This window comes from Gavia stellata, chromosome 4 (genome assembly GCF_030936135.1).
Source record: "Gavia stellata isolate bGavSte3 chromosome 4, bGavSte3.hap2, whole genome shotgun sequence".
Classification (NCBI taxonomy): domain Eukaryota; kingdom Metazoa; phylum Chordata; class Aves; order Gaviiformes; family Gaviidae; genus Gavia; species Gavia stellata.
In genome coordinates this window covers 40,991,907-41,006,256 of record NC_082597.1, presented here as the reverse complement: position 1 = coordinate 41,006,256, position 14,350 = coordinate 40,991,907, and the positions used below count along the sequence as shown (strand labels likewise).

At 41.8% G+C, this 14,350-nt stretch overlaps 1 protein-coding gene across 1 annotated transcript in view; it reads right to left on the bottom strand.

The window, feature by feature from the left end:
* LGR5 (leucine rich repeat containing G protein-coupled receptor 5) overlaps nt 1-13,431 on the bottom strand; it is a 93,094-nt gene extending 79,663 nt beyond the window's left edge. The window contains exon 1 of the mRNA XM_059816428.1: nt 13,220-13,431. Within this exon, the coding sequence (XP_059672411.1) occupies nt 13,220-13,431 (212 nt within the window). The remainder of the gene's footprint in view (nt 1-13,219) is intronic.
* Nucleotides 13,432-14,350: the final 919 nt, after the last annotated feature.

The window sequence follows — 14,350 nt, the reverse complement described above, 5'->3', positions numbered from 1 at the left end:
AAAGCCAATTATTTCAACTACTGAACTAAATTGATAGTTCTAACAGATCATCATTGTTAACAGAACTGGAGAACAGTGCTTCACTGACCCAGCTGTGGATCAGTCCAAATGGGACTCACTTGCACCTAAGAAGCCCTCTCAGGACGAGGCAATGGTATATGGCAAACCTCCTCAGAAGCCAGAGAAAGACATTTTGACAGTTCTGACTAGTGGAACAGTTCCCAGGATGTCTGTGAGCTGACTGCTTTTCTAAAAAGCAGGCTTAGGTCTTTTCTACTTTCTTTGTGAGCTGTGTTGCTGTCCTAAGTAACCTACAAAGGACAATATTTTAAAATGGCAAAAGGTACTGCTATCCACCCCTGCCAGGCCTGGATTTTAGAAGCAGCATAAACTCTACTCCAGTATCCTTTACTGAATTCTTCTTAGTTAGTGTCTTTCAAAGTCACAGAATCACAGAATCACTAAGGTTGGAAAAGACCTGTAAGATCATCAAGTCCAACCATCAACCCAACACCACCATGCCCATTAAACCATGTCCCACAATGCCTCGTCCACACATTCCTTGAACACCTCCAGGGAGGGTGACTCCACCACCTCCCTGGGCAGCTTATTCCAGTGTCTCACCACTCTCTCAGTAAAGAAATATTTCCTAATATCCAGCCTGAACCTCCCCTGGCGCAACTTGAGGCCATTTCCTCTTGTCCTGTCACTCGTCACTTGGGAGAAGAGACCAACACCCACCTCTCTGCAACCCCCTTTCAGGTAATTGTAGAGAGCGATGAGGTCTCCCCTCAGCCTCCTCTTCTCCAGACTGAACAACCCCAGTTCCCTCAGTCGCTCCTCATAAGACTTGTGCTCCAGACTCTTCACCAGCTTCATCGCCCTTCTCTGGACACACTCCAAAGTCAACTGCATCACGCACTTTGTGAAATACTGAAAGAGTAGCACGAGGTACAGAACTGGTGTTAAAATCAACTTTTTGTTCATTTTAATATCACTCAGCCTCATGGTGACATCTCAAACTTATTTCTCTACAGCAGTAAGCATAACTGTTATTTATTTATTTATTTAGAGGAAATGGCAGGTCTATTCCATGTCATATGTTTGAAGACATTATTCCATGGTCTAATGTGTACTTTTGCTTGTCTAGTTTGAATATTTATCCATCAGTATTGTGTCTTATGTTAATACGTTAATAATACTCAATATATTACATTAATGCAATCTGTGCTCTGAGTGCTTTACAACAGTTTTAAAATTAGTTTATGATCCCATGCCAGCAGTAAACCTAACCATCATCTTGCCTATCAGAAAATTTAATTATGTATTTTTACTAAATCTGGCAGTCAGAGACAACCCTGTCAAGAAAATTATTATGAATATGGAAGAAATTCAAAAAATATTCCTAGGAAATAAAAGTCTTGATTTTACAGGAGCGGCATTATCTATTCTGATGGATGATGACGTAAAAGGAAAGACAGGTATCTGAATGTTGTTGGGGTTTCTTTCTCCACATTTAAACCCCTGTGCACTGAGATCAATTTCTGTGCACAGTTATTTCTTTATACTTGCCCTGACACATGACAAAATATTCAAAAACTGTCTTTTTTAACAGAAGTGAAAAATATACATATATTACATCATTAAAATACTTACTCAAGAATGATATGCTCTGAAGCAGCACTGTAGAATCATCTTAGAGTGCAACTTCAAAGCCTTTTTCTCATACTGTAACTACTGAGAAAGTCCACCTCATATTTCATCTTCACCAATAATGGTGCCATAGCGCATAAAGAAAAATTTCAAGCTCCCTTTGTTCTGCGTCATCCTTCCCACCTGGTGCAGCCCTGGGCTGTTTCCCTCAGGTCAGCTTACATAGTCTTGAACCATGTGTTCCCAAAGCGCACCCAAGGTCACTGCAGTAGAGCAGGCCTGCTCTAATTGCACCCAAGTGGACTGACTCAGGCGTTTGCAGGTCACACTGTTTGAAAACTTCAGTTTGCTTAATAAGCCAGGAGCTGCTCCATGAGTTAAATAGCATACGAATATACTAGTTGCTTTGTCAACTCTTTAGATCCATCTTCTAAAGAGTCACATTGGCTAGTACTGGTCTAAGGCATTTCCTTGTGAACAGACTTGATAGCACCCAGGAACACTCAGATTAATGTCTAAACCTGCTAATAAATGTTAGATTACCAAAGGTTTTAATCGCTGGAATTGTTTCTGATAAACAACACCATTTTACAGATAGAGAACAAACATAAGGCTTATTTCATGTCTGATTTTGTTTCACTCTGCTACAGCTAGGTATGTATTTCATTTATCTTTAATGCTAGTAGCGATATTACTGATTGAAAGAATATAGACATAAAGCTTTGCTGCTAAGGTGTATTTTTTTCTCCTTTATGTCTGTGATTATTCTCCTGTGGCTAGGACATCCATTCATTTACCAAATTCGTATTGTTACATGATGATACACACAGTGCATATTTTCATTTGGTCCAATCTTGATCAGTACATATTTATCAACAACCACCTTAATGCTGCCTTATAAAAGCTGTGAACACTTTAATGGAAGCTCTCCATGCTGAGATAATCAAAACCACTAATGAATGTCATTTACAATTAATTACTACCTTTGTGTACTTAGGTAATTATTCATTCAACAAATATGAAAAACAAATGTGTTTGTGTACTCAAGATATGGTGATATTTGGATAAAGAGTGAGTAATTTCCTTTAGATTAGACTCACCATGACCCAACAGAACCCTCTACAATAAAACTGTGACATACCAGGAGCTCAATCCATATCATCAAAGGGAGTTTCAGTTTTAGTTTCATTGGGAACCAAATTGGCTCATAATTAGTTTTCAGAAACCCTTATCGGAATAGATTAAACTAGCAGCATGTTGAGACCATGCAGCATTTCCCTGTATACTTCCCACACAGAGATACAACACTGTAAATAATACCATCCAGTGAATCTGGATATTACAAATTCCTTGTGAAATCTGATGCTCTTAGAGCACTGCTCTATGGTCAGACAGGCAGGAACATAGAGCTACATGACTGCAAGATGCTGTATCGATGATTGATGATAAATGTAGAAAACAGACCACATCTGGCTTCAGGTTTACAGGATTCTTCACAGATTGACCGGAGACAGACATTGAAGGCAGAACAGCTGAGGCACCAATATGTACAGAAATGCGATTTTGATAACTCTATTTGGTGTGACAGTTCTTTTTGTCTATGATAAACAGAACGAATGTATCACAGCACTGTGTAAGCATCCTCAGAAAAAATCTGTTGCTTTTTTCACTGAATGCTATCAACGACAACAAACAGACTGAGAAACGAAAGAAAATCCCTCCTTCCTCGAACTGCTGGAAAGTCTGTACAGTTGACCACAACTCCCTGACACAGCACAACACAACTTTCCTGCCAGCGTCTACAACCTGACACAAACAAGGCAATAGTGATCACTTGGCTGTATGCTTAAAATCTTTTTTTCTAAAAAAAATTTGACTTTTATTTATTTCAGAAAGACAGACACCATGAACAGTTATGACATATGAGAAGCTTTTCTGTCAAGAGCTGGCACATTAAAACTGAAATGAATGCTTCATTTCCATTATATTAATTAACATTTTTCCAAAATGTTCAAATTTTTCAAATTAATTTTTTTTAGCAGTACCAATTCCACAGAATTAAGTTCGTTCCATTAGTATAAGCAGAGCAAAAACCCACCTGAAGTCTTTCTTGGCATAAGTCTATTAGATTACACATATGGAATGACATGCAGAGATGAATCTGGCACTGGGTCTTTTTTCTCCATTCCCTATAATGATTTATTTTAAATATTCCATCCAAATAACCTAATAAATAGTTCTGCTACAATATTCTTCCACATATATCTGTTACTACACAATGGCGTTTTCTCTTCTAGATGGAAGTTTTTCACCTTATCAGTATTCAGTAAGCATTTGTTCTATTCTAAAAACAGGTACTTCGAGATTTCAAGAATGTATTCAGCTATGTTCCGTACTGTCTCTGGCCTTCAGGCAGATAGGATATTCCAAGACGCTTGTCCTGCCCTTTCTTTCTACATCTTCTGTCTTGGCCAGAAAGAATTAGAGTTCTGGCACTCGGCAGTTCACACTACTCTACATATGTACAGGTAAGAGGCAACATGAAGCCTCCATATGCTGAGGAACTTACAGCCTTCCCAGATGCTATTCTCAGATCGTGAGCTTTCACATTGTCCCTTTTCAGTGCTAGGCCTAAATAACACCATGTGAACCCCTTATACTGCCACCAGTTACTCTTCCACAGTGCCCCACACTCAATTTTTAAAAACACTCAGCAGCAGTACTGCAAACCCATACTGTTCACCCCACCACAACTACATGCTTAGGTGGTTTTTGATAATAACTATGCCCAAGGTAACTGTACCCTACAAAGTCTTATTGCAGACACATGGCACTAATGTAAACTGTGATTTGCATTACTGCCACTTCTCCTGAGGGTTTAAAATTGTTTGAGCTGCCTGATGAGCACCACATTTCACTACTCTGTAGCACCGATACAGATGGATTCCCAAGCTACCTGCCGTCTCCTTCCTCACAATGCACTTTTTGCTTCTCTGTTAATCTTCTTGCAATTGTGTGTGCCTGTTGCAGATTAAAATCAATACAGTGAAGCTTTATGCAGGGACACTGTAGGACTAGAATTTACTCCCCGAGACCCTTATCAGGTCACAAGGTTGATCCTGCACTTCTTTTGGCCCTCTTTCAATTCCTCGTCTTTGCACAACTTCAGCACGAGTGCAGGCAATACTTCCATATTGCACCAAGCATATGGATCCTGTATTTTCTTGTCAGCAGGTCAAATACTGCTTCCAGACGCCTGCATAAACTTCACTTGTTCCAATAAGAAACTTATATATCACAGAGTTCAGCCCACATAGACAGCCATGAGCAAAACTGAAAGGCAGACATACATCCTTATGAAGAGAAGAAAATCCTTCGAGATTTCACCTTATTTTACCATGTCATACTCATAATTAGCACCTCATTAAGTGTTTTTAATCTACAGATCTCCAGCATTTATCAGCCACTACCAAATTAGTCAAACTCAGATGTAGGTAGTTGTCCCAGCCATCACATATATAGAGTAAGGCTACAGAAAAGTTGCATGATTTGCTTAAATTTGTAAACTACCTCATTACTGTGTTCAGAACACAACTCAAAGATCTCGCTACCTAGATACCAGCTATAGGTATCTGATCATACTCCCTATTCCCAGAAGCAGTTCGTGCCCTTTCCTCATGCTTCCAAAATGGCAATCTCTGTGAACCAGGGTGTTTAAGAAACTTTGGTTTCTATGCCTTCATAATGATGAATCTCATTTCTGGACACAGGACAACTTGGTCTGCTCCCTACCACAAACATAATTGCAACCTCATCATGTGCGAGACCAACAGGAGAAAGATTTAATTTCTGAGGCAGCCTCCACGCCAAACTGATCAAGGATCAAGCCCATAGGCAAGTTACTCATCAAGGTGGTTCAGAACAGGTAACTTTCAGTGATGGGTGAGAGAGAGCTTTGTCTTATCGTACTTGCTTCCTTTGCCAGCTATGACCTACTTCTCCCCTCAGGGTACACAGAGACTGATTTACAAACTCAGTGAATGCCAAATCAGTGCAGTTACACTTCCCTTAATGCTGACATCATCTTGCATCTGTTCTCTCATTCACTTAGACTAGCATTTATATTATCACAGGATCCAGAAGACATGGTGTAACTGGCATTATAAGATGCCTACTGCTGCAGAAACAAGGGCTAGGGAAGTTTTATTTCTGTGTCATATCAGTGCTGTAACTATTCCATCCTCAAGCAAAGCAGACTGAAGTGTTTGGTAAAGGAACTAATAGCAAAAAGCCTGAAGAAAATAGAGAAGTAGTAGTACTAAACACCAGCTTTACTTTTCTACCTCCTACCTCCCCTTCATAAATATCAGCATCAAATTATTGTACACTTTTCATGGGAAAAGTATGATACAAGTACAAAAAAGATCATAAGACTTAAAGGGTTAAGTTTATACAGAATCATTACACAAATTAAGTCCCAATGTAGCAAATACTTCTGCATTACTTAAGTACTTAATGCTTAAGTTTGGTAACATCAGTAAGCATGGTTACTCTCAGTAGAAAAGAAAGCATTTATTCAAGTGCCTGCAGAAGAGGAGGCAGATTTTGTGTGGTGGGATCTATAGTTGTCTGTACTGCTTTAGGCTGATAGATACTTTTTTTAATTTGCCCAAAGCCTATCTATACACACACATCTCCACACACACAATATCGTATCTCCTGTACAAAAAGACTATACTTTTATACTACAATGCAAAAAGTTACAGCAATTTTTAATCAAAAACATGCCCCTAAAATTACTTCATTGCAATTACATAACTTAAATACTGTTGAAAGACAGTGCGTTCCAGATTAAACTAAATATTCATTTTAGGTAAGATTTTGAAAAAATTTGAAAGAAAGGCTGTTAAATGATTTATGATACACATAATGCTCTAGGCTGTGTAATGAGACAGTGTAGCAGAACACCTTACTGAAACTATTCTGCACAAATGAGTTGATATTTGGGGAAGGGGATAATTGTTTTAGAATTATTCAAGGACTTGATCTGACAAACACTTGCACATATGATTTCAGTAGAAACATTCCTGACACTGAAGTTAAGTATCTCGATAAGTATTTGCAGGACTGAAGCCAAATCATACAATTGGGCCCAAACTAAGAGCCCATTTGTTACCAATCAAATCTTAATTTGGGAGTTGATTGTTGGGCTGATTATTATACTTATCATTGTTGGATAACACTACACTTCAGAATAATTATTTTTTGCAGCAGTGACTAGCCATGAAAATACAACTTGTCCTTTCTGGGATGGATCTTATAGCTGTGGCCATCGCCCCCAAAACCCAAAGCTCATAGCTAAAAATCAGTAAAACATCGCAAAGTAATAAAACTGGAAGGTGACACAGAATGTGCTGTCTGAGCAAAGGCCTTATCAAGCTGGGGACGTACTGTACCTGTTCCTGGAGATCTGCACTGCTACCCCATTTCATTCCTGCTTGGAGTTCCAGGTATTGCTGGTGCCTAGTATAATACTAGCTGGCTTGTGCTCGCTCAACTTGAGTGATCGCATCTCTCTGAGCAGCAGCTTACAGGGGTCTTTTTCATCTAAATGGCAAAGACATTCCAGGATGGTATTTCTATTTGGGTGCTGCTGTTTTAATACTCATTCCAAGGTCTCCAATTCAAAAATTCCAAGCTGCTGTCCATAGGCTTTTAGAAAAAAAGCATGCTTCTTGGGACTAAAACCAGGGGTAACATGAGTTACTGTCATATATAGTCGAAGCTGTTCATTGTCTTAGTTTTGTGCATTTTTCATTTAAACCTCGATTCCAAGAGACAGTAGAGGGTAGTACTCCCTCAACAAGTAACAGTAACATCATTTCAGGCCCTACCCCTCCTCAACTACGTTTATTTATTTTATAATTCTCCAGGCATTAAATTTCTCACATCTGATCAGTAAAATTGTCCAGAAGTTTCTCAGGTCTTCTCAGCAAACAGTACAGAGCATGTAGCATAAGGATTTGCCACATGAATTGCTAAATCTCTGAGGAGTAAGCATGCTTTGATCACATCTCATTCTTTTTAAAGAGGTTAGGGTATTTTCTTTTAACTGATGTCTAAAGCTGTTTTGGTATGTCAAAAACACCACATCATGTTCTGCCCTCAGTCAGTTTACTTGGAGGCAAAAGAACTACACCTTATTTACCATGATTTTTACTGGGAAAAGAAGGAGATCTGCTGGACAGTTCAAGGAAGGAATTCAGGGAAAAGACCATTTAAATAACCAATAGAGAATTAAGAAAGCAGTGCATGCAGATGAAATATTATCTTGGCCAACAAACAGAATAAAAGAAAGCAATCTGGACTGCTGCAAAATTGGTAGCAATTTTAAGCATTTGAAAGACAAATGACATTGGAGAAAAGACTGGGTTAACAAGGGAGCACTTGAGGAAAGTCTAATCTCCACTGGCATGCTGACTGGGAAGGTCAGCCCAGTGCACCCGTTCTCAGCTGGAGTCAGGCTCCCTCTGCCTGGCCAATTGTCCTACGCACTTCAGATACCAAACCAAATTGAAGGTGCCTTCACCCTGACAGCTCCTTATATTCTACCAGCTTAAAGACAGCTTCCTTTTCCCTGTCAATTTATGCAGCGTTTCCACAGAGCAACTGCTACAAAGGAGAGAGGTTGTGTGTGAGTGCCTTTTTCCCCTCTTCTGAGCAGCACAAGGCTCTTTAGGAAGCAGTGTAAAGAGTTATTTTTAGCACGGTATTCTCAAGTGGGAAGAGTGACATTCTCTTCTTAAACACATTTTTAATCCAAATTTTTCACAAAGCAACTAACCTTGAGTTGACACATTATGTTTTGAAATTTATAGCAAATCCCTTGAAACCTGGCAAACATGAACTCTAAATAGTTTGTTACTTCTTCAGTTTTTATGTATCTCTAATTTATCTATGTGTACATTTTAGCTTTGCATACCTACTATTGCTATGAGTAGAGAGGAAATGCTCTCTTTTCTTTTCAAAAGGGGGATTTAACACTAAATTCTAAATCCAGAACCTGGATTCACCTTCATCCTCAACTGGGACAAGACTCAGATTATTAACTGAAACCACATGGCAACCATTTAATTTATTTCAACTAGAAAGGCGCAAAAATTGTTTATAAATTTTGTAGCTCTGTAAAGAAGTATTTTCTAAGAAAAGGCAGACATTTTACTAACTACCTAACACCTAAATCTTGTCAAGGGATCTGGAAGTTGTAAGAGACTTTATAAAGCTTACTTTTTCATAAGAAGATACCTTGCTGTTTGATCGCTTTGAAAAACTATGGTCATTCCCAAGATACCTTAGATGAAGATGCAGACAAGACTTGAGTTTGCACTGTGTGATCATAATGACTAAAACAGTGCAAAATTACCCCAAAGGGTTGGTCTTAATGTTTTTGGGTATTACTGACACAGAAACAACTATCTTTCTTATTTCAGAAGTGTAGTAAATTTCTGGGAATATACTTTTTAATCTTCAGAAAGTAAATAATTTTTTTTCCCAAATTCTTTGTCATTTTTTTTTGCTGTTTAGTAGTCTTACACACTTTCAGATACCCTATAGAATTTTGACTGTGCTCTACAGGAATACTTATCATCAAACACAATATTATGGCAATGAATGAAGCAGAAGGCAAAAATTTATTTCAAGACTAATATTTTAGGAACCTTATAATATCCACTGATTTCTTCCTCATAGATTTTACTGTAGTACTATCAATGTTATCATAGCTTTGAGAAAGAATTTTTTCTTAATCAATTATTTCTATGAAGAATTAAAAATTTTATGAATCAGATTTTCCCTAATGTTACTATGCATATTTAAAATGTACTCAAAATTAAACTTTTTTAATGCAAGTAACACATATCCCAAAATAACTCATTAAGTAAACTATAATGTAAAAGGTAACGTACCATATGCTGCAATATTTATACATGTATACATGCATGTCTATGTTAATATAAGAAGGTAACTTTATGAAAATATTCTGCTTATTATTCCACTTAAAATACTCCACTAAATTTATCATTGTGAGTTTTTGATCACAAAGAATATATCATCTGAACTGTTAGACAGCCCTTGCATTTATAATAAATTTACTTTTCTGTTCTACCCAGGCACATAACAGAGACCCTCAAAATCTTTAAGATCTATCTTCTATATTGTCATCACATGAGATACGAAAACTTTTTTTTTAATACTCGACATACTCGATATTCTTGAACAGGAGTGGCCAGATTTTACACTATTTTTAATGAGTAATTATTTAGGAGACGAATGGTCTTATTGTGGTTGACGAATGGAGTTAGGATAAGGCATGCCGGCTTTAATTACTGGCTTTGTCATAAACTTTACCTCTAACTTCGAGCAAGCCCTTCTTTGCCTCAGTTTTCCACATCACAGTAAATGGTAATAATATTTTACTAACTCACAGGCTTGGTTTCAGAATTAATGAGTGTCCCATGTGCAAAAGACCTGTAGATCCTGGCTGCTTCTTTTTACTGTGTACTGATAGGAAAGTGACATGTTCTTAATTTGAAACAGAGACTCAGTGCTGCCCTTCATCAGCACATGGAATTCACATTTATGTCAACAGGCATTGCATTAAATACACTGAGTACATTATTTAGCCTAAAAGTAAATGAAGACAAAGGAATGGAAAGAAACTCCTGGATTCTCCTTGTCTGTTCTTAAAAAGTCTTAACAGTTCATGGCAGCAGACACATAATCATAGATAAAAAGATTTTTGATGGGAGGCTAGAATTACTGCCTGGGAATATAAATGAGAATGGAGAAATGTGTAGCAGGTCCATCTGTAGACTACATTTAGCTCTGCTGCAAGAGCACCATCATAAAAAACATGTAAAATTCAGTCACTGTAATATATCATGCTCTGTACGCATTTGTCCCAACATAAAGAAAACCTTAACGGCCTTGGCATTTCAACTTTTCACACAATTTCCACTGCATACCAAGAAAACATTTACCTTTTTTTTTTTCTGTGTGAGTGTCCAGATAAGATAAAAATGACAGAAATTTAGAAAAAAACTTTAAAAGCCCAGACTTAACACAAGGTAGTACCGCAGACCATTTTTGGACCAGTACGTCTACTGTGCAAGAACGGAATTGACTGAGTACACAGTTTTAATCTCCTGCTTTGATTTGAAGTAAAAATTGTCACAGCACAAAAAGATATTTCTGTTTTTCTGGGGAAAAACAAACAAAAAAATAATCAAGGAGCATCTGGTCGGCCACTACCACACTCAAGGAGGCAAACACCTCTATAACAAGCAGGCATGTTTTAAAATTTGCCATTGCTTAGCCATCTACAGAAAATGAGACTTGACAGTTCTTTACGGAAGGCAGGCAGGAGCTACAACTCTGCATAATTAGGCAATAATTAATCAATCCAAGGATAACAGCCTCGTAAATTTGAAAAAGGGTAAGTATAGCTGCCTATGTGTATGAACCAGTCTTTTATACTGTTAACACTGCATGTCTTTTATACTGTTATACTGCCTGTATGCAGCCTTGGTCATTTAAAAGTCTGCCTCTCCCACAGTGCGTTTTTTTTACTTCAGGATGTATGCTACTGAACAGTGCAGAATTCTTGACTGGAGAAAGACATTCCCCTGCTGAAGGACAAGAGGATTTAAAAACAAAAGCGTGCACCCGATCACAATCCTATCGAGAAGCAGGTTACTGGAGGTATATATCTTTTTAACAGAAGACCACAGCAGTAGTGTTTTGATACCTATCATGCATATTTATGTTCTCTTCTCCTTCATAAAACAGTCAAACATTGGGTTCTCGAAAGTTTTTCCAGTTTCAGCATTCCTCTAAGCAATCATGAATTTAGGGCATCTACTTCTTGATACAGGATATGTACAGCTTAAGTATGCATTTATACTTTCATTACCTATCTTTCTGCTTACGACTTTCCAAAGCACCAGAAAACATTGTATCTTGCGTATACCCACAATCCTGACCTGCTGCTTTTGAAACCAGTGGCGGACTTTGTATGTGTCTTAAACATTGTATCTTTATTACCTATAGCCAAACTTCTGCTCTACTGTAAATGGTCATTCATAACGCTGACTCCTGCCTCTCAGCATTACTAATAGCTTTGACTTTGAAATGTTTATGATAAAATAAGCTAAGCCTGATCTTATTAAGACAAATTTCAGAACAGTACTTACATGCGTAATATTTAGAAAAGTCTTTCAGCTGCACATCCTCTGTCTAAACCAATGCTATTTTCGCTAAGCTAAGCTTTCTTCTAACATAGGCTTAGTACTTAGATTTCATTGGTTGCATTTCATTTCTACCTTGCCTATGTTGTCATGTTTGTACTTCTCTTAGAAAGGTGATTTCTAGTTTAGTTTCATCTACTTTCTCAGATACAACATATGTTTTATGTCCTTTGAAGTACGGTATTAGCAGAGAAGTGAGTTCAGAATTATCACTTTAGTGTCCCAGACACACAATACTGTGAAAGCATCTTTACAGTAACCATAGTAGCAAGCATTTCAACTGTCAAAATATACAGATGGATGAACACATTCAGAAACTGACATACTGTATGCTGGATACGAACGATAAGTATTAAATTAACAAGCTACTGGCCATGAAACCACGAAGAGCTGTTTGAAATCAGTAAGGAGAGCACTGAAGTAACACTTCTAGCGCACCAGCACTTTCAACACGCAAAACCAATAGAGGCTAAACGAGGACCCTTCTGCCAAAAAGAAGGAAAGAAAGAAAAACTTTCCGCACGGTTTTGGGTGGGTTTTTTTGTTAATACAAAGTTTCTCCATTCTCGCCGTCCCTGTCCCTACACGCTGTAATTCAGCCCGCCCGAGATGCAGAGGAGTTTCCAAGCACCGCAGCCCGGCCGGGCGGGGATGCCCCATAGGCGGGTGCACTGAGGCAGAGGGAGGGCTCCGGTCCGGCGGGGTCGGGTGCGCCGGCCCGGGCCCGGCTCGGGGCACAGCCACCTGCCCGCCGCGGCGGCAGCGCGGGGCCGCCCGAGTACCGCACCGGCCTCTGAGCGCTGCCCGCCTCCTGGGAGCTCGCTTTATTTATTGCCTTTCCTCAACCCCAGGGGAGATCTGTTAAAGATTAAATCAGCAGCAACCGCGGTTCAAAGCCCTGTCCCGGGAAGCAAAGGCGAAGATAACGTCCCTGCAGATCTAATCGAGTTTCTGCTGTTGCAATCGCTTTTAATTACCCTCTAAACGGCACATCACACAGCGATCCTCCGGGCGCCGGACCGGGCACCGAGATAGCGAGATACCCATAAACGCTCTACAACCCGCCCGCTGATTAAAAAGCGATTAGAAACTTATTTGAAGTCGGGTGTTTTCCACAGGCAGTGGCGCGGCAACGCGCCGACCCCGCGCGCCTCCTGTCACCGCCGGGGGCCGGCCCGGGCCCTCCCGCGGGGCCGCCCCGCCGCGGGGGCGGCCGCCGGTGCCCCCTCCCCAGCCCGCCCGCGCGGGCTGCCCACACTTACAGGTAGGAGGTGAAGACGCTGAGGTTGGCGGGCACGGCCGTGAGCCCCAGGTCGGAGCAGTCGGCGCGGAGAAACATGCCCTCCTGCTCGCAGCGGCACGGCGCCGGGCAGCCCCGCGGGCGCTGCCCGCCGCCCCGCGCCCCCCGCCGCAGCCCCGGCAGGCAGAAGAGGAGGAGAAGGAGGAGGGCGCGGGCAGCGCGGGACGTCGCCATGGGGTCCGGGGGGTACCTACAGCCGCGGGGCAGCCGCTCGCATGCCCCGCGGCGCGGCGGGGGCGAAAGGCGGGCGCCCGTCTGGGCTCGGGGAGCTGCTGCGGCCGCCGCCGCCGCGCCGCTGTCTGTGGTAGCATCTCAGCTTACACGCTGCTTTAAAGCCCTGGAGCCGGCACCGCGCGCCCGCTGACGCCGCCCCAGCCTTGCCCGCCGTAGCGCGGCGGGCCCTGCCCGCGCCGCCGTACGAGCGGGCGGGCGGGGGCGGCCGCGCGCCCGGCGGGCGGGCGGGGAGGCGGGAGGCGGGGGTTCCCCCCCCGCCCCCGCCCGCCGGGCCCGCGGCCGCCGCGCCTCGGGGCTCGCCTCAGGGCGGTGATCTCCCCGCAGGGCAGCGGCGCGCGCAGTGGACGTTTCTGGAAGGCGGCGGGACGGGCGGCTGGGCAGCGCGTGCGGCGGTGTCGCGCAGAAGAACAGCCAATCCGCCCACCCCCCCAGTTACTTTTGAAATCAGAGCGTCGGTTGGCGCGGGGGGGGGACGGTTGGAGAGGCGGGGGTATGGCCCTGAGGCGGTGGAGTTAGCGGGGGGGTTCTCTGGGGTGGTGGGACAAAAGCTTTGGTTCTCCTTTGGGCTGGAAGGGAGGCCTAACCCAGGTCTTAATTACGGTCAGGAAACCCGCTCGTCGGTGAGCGGTCCCAACTGCAGACTGAGCCATGGTCCTGTTCAGAGATGGGGATCACTCACTTCCCTCGCTCCCACTTGGTTAAATCACAGGCTTTCCAACAGGCACCAGTTTTCTAAAGCAGACCCGCTGCAGGGGGAAACTGGCTTTGTAGCGAGGCTGCCTTTGAAAGCTGTTGAAAGCTCACCCAGCTTCTTGCCAGAGGTTTCCGCTCCTCAGGTTGTATGGAAAGTGGCCTTCGT